This window comes from Melanotaenia boesemani, chromosome 5 (genome assembly GCF_017639745.1).
Source record: "Melanotaenia boesemani isolate fMelBoe1 chromosome 5, fMelBoe1.pri, whole genome shotgun sequence".
NCBI lineage: Eukaryota > Metazoa > Chordata > Actinopteri > Atheriniformes > Melanotaeniidae > Melanotaenia > Melanotaenia boesemani.
The window spans coordinates 16881488-16888922 of NC_055686.1; the positions used below are offsets into that span (position 1 = coordinate 16881488).

At 39.4% G+C, this 7435-nt stretch overlaps 1 protein-coding gene across 9 annotated transcripts in view; it reads right to left on the minus strand.

Annotated features, from left to right (window-relative positions):
- Nucleotides 1–7217, minus strand: part of LOC121639685 (nuclear factor 1 B-type-like) — a 63687-nt gene extending 56470 nt beyond the window's left edge. For 7 of the 9 annotated variants that reach the window (XM_041985098.1, XM_041985097.1, XM_041985100.1 and 4 more), the window contains exons 1-2: nt 5395–6785; nt 2282–2813 (exon numbers count right to left, since the gene is read on the minus strand). In XM_041985098.1, coding sequence (XP_041841032.1) covers nt 2282–2813; nt 5395–5421 — 559 coding nt within the window. In that variant the 5' untranslated portion in view covers nt 5422–6785. Of the gene's footprint in view, nt 1–2281; nt 2814–5394; nt 6786–6829 lie in introns of those variants that run through there. The other 2 variants (XM_041985095.1, XM_041985094.1) reach the window with 1 other exon arrangement.
- Nucleotides 7218–7435: the final 218 nt, after the last annotated feature.

Below are 7435 nucleotides of genomic sequence, written 5' to 3' on the forward strand. Positions count from 1 at the left end.
AAAACTTTCCAATGTGCCCACTGCATTGCGGATGCCAACCAACGAATCAAAGGCATGCTGCAAGCAGACAAAGAGAGTTTGATGCCAACCTCCGAACCTCTAACAACCGTCACTGGTGATTTGCCTGCCTCCCTGGCACGGTGTGAAACAAAATGGCGCTGCACTGCACGCTACCACAATATGGCTGCATTGTCTGGGTTTGGGAACTGCTTGGGGAACTTAAAGAAAGGTGGAAAAGACGCTTTAGCTTGAAAAAACTTAAAAAGGAATATTTAAGGAAGAGAAAAGAGACATTATCATCTCTATGATCCTAATGAAAGATTTTTTTTTTTTAATTTTCCAAAGTTTCAGTCAAGTGAAATTTTAAATGACAACGCTAAACAATCACTCACCACTGATCCACGAAATCTTGTTTAATCATACCGAAACAGAAAATCACCAACCTTATCAATTATTTGCTCCCCTCTCTTGACTTACCAGTTTTTTCTAAAATAAGAGCTGCTGAAATACCACACATTATGTGTAACACAAACACTTTATTATCATTTAAAAGGCATATGTTGTGGAAAAAAAAAAAACAAAACACTAAAGAGCTGTTCTCAAGTTGGCACTGAGCGGTTAAAAAAAATGCAGCAGATGCAAACTAGAGAAGCGGTGGCATCCTACAAAAGACACAAAAGAGGGTCTGATGCCAACCCCGGTGCCAGTGGCAACCATTATTGTCTCTGTGCTGTGCCTTCTGCTTTCCCTGGCACTAATCAAACACAAAATGGCGGTCAGGATTTGATGATAATGAGCTAGCTATACCACCGTTTCTCCCTCAGTAGCAGCGTTTCTATTGGTGGCCGTTCAATGTTGCTGCAACAGATATAATACAGGGGAATTTTTAACATGGAATACTATAGTGGTGGTGGGAGTACTCCTCTGGTGTCAGCAGATAAAGAGAGGAAGTTTAAGACGTGTAAGACGTGAAGGACTGAAATTTTACTAGATGCTGCAGCAGCTTGCATTCTCATTTAGCGAGCAAGTAGGGATAAAAATAAACAGCTAAATGCCTCGGTTAGAAAGTTTACAGCATCTTGCTAAAATATAGTTTCCTCACAGTGAACATTTCAGATTTAAATGGGATGTTTCTGTCATCAAAATGAGGCCAGAAAAAAAAATCTCCCCGCTGCTTTTCATTAAGGGTTTAAGTGATAAATACTGGCTGAAATTTTATGTGTTGGTCAAAGTTTCAAATGTTTCACTTAAATGACATCTTTTATGTGCAGTGCATGGAAGCATAAAAATTCATCTTTCATTTGCAGAATTTTATCCCACTGGTTTTAAAGGGAAAGAAAAGCAAGTCAGAACCTATTTCTCAACCTGGTAACTTTTTTTTATCCTATTTTAACACAGTGCCCCCCCCCCATCAAAAAAAACAAAAAAACAAGGCATAGTTCAGACTTCATACTGAACACAAAACTTTTTTCACCAAATAGAAACCAATTTTTTATGAATAAAAAATGGGACTAAGTGGTTTTCGCAGACAGAAAATTAAAACCTCAAATTAACTCAACATTAGAAATATATTTAGAAATTATTTCAAGTAGATTTTTACCTTTTTTGTTGTGAAAAAATACATATTTTGTTATATAATAATGGGCACTTTGAAGACTACTGAGGACTTCGCTGTTAACAAACTCTAAACCTGGATACTGTGGACTTACAGGACTCCTTTAATACTGATCCAAGAGCTTCAGAATTTAAAAAAAATCCTCTTGTGGGTTCATTTTAATTCAAAATGTGGAAAAAGACTTTCCAGAAATAAATGTCCCTATCTAAATTCCAGATGTGCAGAATGTGTGCGTGTTCAGCTGTTCAGTTCTGTGTAGCTGTGTGTATACATGGTAATGCATATCCTGTTATAGCTACAGCAAATGAATAATTTCTGAGCATGAGCTGGAGCTGCTGGATTACAGCTCAGCAAACACACAGTTTAGAAAAAAAAAAGTTCAGCAAAGAAAACACATTTTCTTTTTGTTTAGTAATGAGTCTCGCTTAAAGAGAAAAAAAAAATCTAAGTGTGTTTATTCAGCGCCTCTGCTCACGTTTCTGATGTTTATTTGTCTGGCAAACACACTGGTGACTTCAGCCAGTCTGTGTGGAGCTGCCAAAAAGTAACACATGTGACCTCTGACCTTGCCAAGCCATCATTCACACATGTGCATTAGCTCACACACACACACACACACAGTAAAACAAGTACATGGGCATACACATGGCGTGAGCTTGAACCTACCTTGGTCCTGGACATAGTATGCTAGAAACAAGTCCAGCTCCTTGACCGATACTGTTATGTGGTGTGGCTGGACACAAAGTGCTGGGTTGGTGCAATGCGGAGACTTGACCAGGCGCTCGCCGTCTGTACTTTCCAGAGGGATGCCTTTGAAGAGGATGACCATCACCAGGTCCAGACGCCAGACTTTGTCGGCCTGCCGCAAACAGTCGATCCGACGGATCTTGCCTTTCTGGTCCGGGTTGGACAACACACAGCACGGGGGCTTCTTGCCCGTCACACTGAGGACAAAGTCCTCCCGGTACTCCTGTCGAATGTCCTTCCGCAGCTTGGCCAGCAGCCTGGATGCCCATTTCTGCTTCACCTCGGGCTTTTCGCCCAGAAGCTCGTCCTTCACTGCGCGCTCTTCATCCTTGGACATCCGCTTCTCGTGCTTCTTGAAGTACTTGCGTTTTCTGGCCTGGAGGTTGAACCACGTGTAGGCAATGGCACGTACGTGAGGAAGAAGTGCCTCGATGAAGGGATGAAATTCATCCTGGAGCATCCGAAGGGACACAAGTGAGGAGAAGGGGGGAAGAGACATGAAATCAAAAACGTATTTCATCAAACACGGAGAACAAATATGAGTTTATTCTACAACTAATTTAAAGCAGAAGGGAAGTCAGACCACAAATAAAAATCAGCCACAAACTATTACTGGCAGTAGCTGAACACTGACAATTTTCTCCTCTTATACATGCCTGCATATTTAAGGACATATTGTCGGTTAACATGGAAAATTTACAGTTTATATCAAGTGAAAGGACCATAATAGGACAAAGCCCAGCAACTGGACGCACTCTCTGCTCTGTTTTTATTTCCCGAGCATGCTCCGAGCAGGACTCCTGCATAGCTGCTGCTATAGAGAGCATGTACCCCACACAGTTGCATTTGTCTTGTGAAACTATCCACATTCCACTGCGAACTTATCCCATGTTCACTAAGAACAGAGGATAAGCTGGAAGGCAGACCAGGATGGAGTTGCAAAATAGGAAGTAAGTAGATTCCTATTAACCAGACACACACACACACACACACAGCCCTATATATACAGGCCGCTATACAAAATGCAATAAAAACACAGAGGAGAAAGGTAACATATCAGATAAAGCAATTAGTTGGAGCTAAAGAAGTTTATGTAAAGTCATTTTAAGAGTTTAGGTTGAGACATAAAAGGTATTTGCTTCATTTACAAAAATTTCCAGTTAGTTAATTATGTTAATTTACTTTAAAAATTTAAGCTTTAAGCTAAAATTTCTTTTATGTTGAATACATTTTAATGATCAATTCTTTATTTTATAAATAGGTTCTGATTTATTAAAGTGAAATATTTTATGTTGATATGATTTTTCCATTTCCACTATGCCGTTGGACACATTATACTATTGTTATGTTTAATTTTAAATGATTAAATTAAAGCAAATAAACAGTTTTTTTTGCAAATAAACTTTATGTTTTTATTTAATAAATAAATGAATGAATAAAACTGACAACCAGAATATATTAACCCACTGGCTGAGTCTTTACCCAGATCAAACCTCAGTAATTCTACAACAAATTACAATAATTCTTTAAAGTTTGCTCTCTTTAGGTGCAGGAATGTACCTAAATGCTCTGAATGATTTAGGAATCGTTGCAAATTATAGTCGCTTTAAGTGAGGAGTGGAAACATTGAATTATCTTTCTTTCGGCTCATTAAAATGTCACATTAAATAAGTATAAGCAGCCCCCTTTTAAGCGGGCTTTTGAAGAGTTAAACCACACATTGTTCTTTTTGAAGGCAGTCAAGCAAAGCAGGGTATAGGAAACCACAGAAATCCACTCTCTATCTGTGCCTGCCGCCGGTGCTCCTCTGGAGAAGCCACATTTCAGGTCTGCACTGCAACCGGGCCAGTAAAACTCTGCTCCAACATAGAAATGTCATAATATAACCATTTATTACACACACAGAGTCAGCTTTTTTTTTTTAAATGTTGCACATTCTAGTATTAAATAATCATTTTCAGGGTTGGACTGTGTTACTATCCATTTAGAGAGGTAATAAAATAATAAGCAGAGCTTATTTTAACATAATCTCAGCTATAAAGCTGCCAATTAAAATGACAAAAGTAAACTCTAAATTCTGCTAAATGTCCTCAGCACCAGCTACTCTGAAAACTTGTTTCACTTGAGGCAACCAGCTCAAAAACACTTAAAATATTCAGTTTACATTCATTTGTTTTATTCTACTTCTTATTTAACTGGACTAAATAATAAATAAATAAAAATAAGAAGAAGAAATAGAAGCCAAATGCTGTAAAGATAAATGACTTGACCAGAGCCTAGACCGGTACCCTTCAGCTGCGGCCATAAAAGCACAATCCTCTTAAGCACAAACTAAACCACATCTCAGTCAATCACTTACTTATGCCAAGTAAAATATAAACAGTAAAACTGAGTCAGCCAAAACAGTCTCCTTCCAACCGCTGAATCAACCTTATCATCTGTTTGATCTTCTAACAGTGAAAGTGGCTTCATCTTCTTCCAGCCTGACTTCTCTTAAGTAAAAGGGTTTAACACTAAATAAAAATGCGCGCAAAGGGGAAAACATACAAACGCGGCTATAGCGAGGCCGGGAAAGTGTGTGAGAGGTTGCTGCGGGACGCAAATAACCTCATTAAACGTGTGAGAAAATAAGCATACCTGCACAAATTATGCCAGATCATCAATGGTATTGTAAAGCTATCTTTAAAATCATCTTTACGCTCAACTTTACGCACCAAATGAATGTATAGAAATTTGTATTTATAGCGTCTCTGGGGCTCAAAGCATTGTTGGAATCTAGGATTTGAATATTTGCAGCACAAACTGATGTATTTTAAGTTACTTTACAGGTTATATTCCCACTTTGGAAGGAAATCTCACTTATTAAACTTATTACAGTGTTTCCCACGCAGAGCTGAGGCTGCAAATTCTCGGCGAACAGAGAACTTTCAATCCCCACCTCCACCGCATGTGACAATTTCACCACGAAAAAAATAAAAGATAGAAAAGATGCAAATCACGACAATTAAATGAATATAAACGGACACAAATACCTGAGTTAGACAAATCGGGGAATACATGACGAGACGGCAACACACAAAGTGATTGTACTTGGACTGGATTCCTCTGATCACTTCATCGCGCCATTCCTGGACCGATGTGCACCATGCAAGAGTGTGGAGCAGCTATCCGCGTCAAACAAAAATAAATGGAGTTATCCAAGAATATCCATCAATTCTTGCGATCCAGAGATTGTCGTCACCGCGGACAGAAGGAGAAGTATCGATGTATTTGTGTTTAAGTTAAAAGCAAGCACTTGCAGACTGAACTCGCAGAGCCGGAGCGAAGCGCTGCGTTCCTCCTCTACTGCGTGGGCTCTTTGCGCGTCTCGGTGCGGTGGTATCTCATAAAAAGCATCAGGGAAGAGCTTCACAGGGTGCCGAATGTGTGATGTTAACCCCCGCTTCAGCCAAACTTGATATGAAATCGACCGCTGCACCTTCGGTCCTGCGCAATTCCAGCAAATCAGACCCAACTTTTTTCTCTTTTTTTTTTCACCACGTAATTACACAGTCACACTCCTCCTCCTTTAAACACACCACTCATATCCAAACCCCCACCCCACCCCCTCAGCACCTTCCTCCTTCTCCTTTACGGCTATATGAAAACGCAGCACACAATTCATTTACTCCTATGACTCCAGCTGAATTATTTTATGAGCTTCGGGGACTTTGGACCACGTAGAGGAAAAGAAAAAACAAAAAACACCGGCTTTGTGTCAACATGACACACTTTTCTTCTAGCTACAAGATAATTGGCTCACTTTGTAGAGAAACTTTTGTATATTTTCGTTTGCATGCCACATAAACTCAGTTTATTCGTCTCAAATGAACTGATTTCATTCTTTTAAGCATAAAATAGAGGGAACATTTTGTGGAACTTTCCAAAACCCACATATAGAGAATTGATCATTTAGCAAATTTGTTTAAACAGAATTACTTTTGTCTTCCAAACAATGGGAATAATTATACCAGATTACAAAGTCTTTCATTGAGGTATGGCGCTCAGAAATAATCTTTGTCCGCTTGAAAACATGTATCGTCTCAGTTTTATTTTCAGTAAATCCACATTATATCACAATTTTTCTTATAACTGAGAGGACATAAAGTTAAACAACATTAGCCTACTTTACTGTTGCACTGTTTGCTCACTGCACGCCTCTGTGTGTGTGTGTGTGTGTGTGTCCTACAGAGCTGTCAACAGTCCACAGAGTTCATTTGCCAGATTAAGGGGACTGGGATGTTAACACGGGCTGCCGGACAATCTGCGCCAAGTTTTAGTGCAATTTCTGGCCCAGTCGTGCCAGACTTGTGTTCCCACTTCTCCACAAATCATCACCGTCTCGAGGACAGGACAGAATCACAAAAAAAGTACCACAAAGAGCGTTCTCACAACATTTGAAAGCAATAACAATCCATGTTCACGTACCATTGCACTGTACTGCATGGATTAAATGGGAATCCTGGTGCCTGGTTGAAACACACAAGCCGGCAGCTTCACATTTCTCACGCTCAACTTTGTGCTTTGGAGGGTTTTCTCTTGCGGTGCTCGCCAAAAAAAAAAAAAAAGTCAACACCGGAAGACAATTCTTGGCAGATAGCGGTGTAGAAGTTACGAGCGCCTTGCTTTTTTTTTTTTTTTTTTTTTTTTTATCTTTTTTTTTTATCTTTTTTTCCTTGTCTTCCTTCCTCTTCAATGCTTACTTTTTGGATCGTTTTTTTGGGGGTCGTTCAGCGGAGTTGAACGTGATCCAGAAGAGGCTGAGTTTTCGGCACAGGGTTGGTCTCCGCCTTCACTTTCACTGTCTGACTGACTGCCGCCCTCCAGCTCTCAGTCAACACCAACTATCAAACCACACAGGAGCGCATCGGTACAATTTCCGGTATTTCCTTTCAAAATAATATGCAAAATTAATTACTTATAAATTAGTATAATTATCTTCAATCTCAATCATTATATCATTCAGTGAACCAATGTCTATGTGACTTATTCACTGGAAATGATAACATGAACTTTAAGTGTTACAAAAACTGA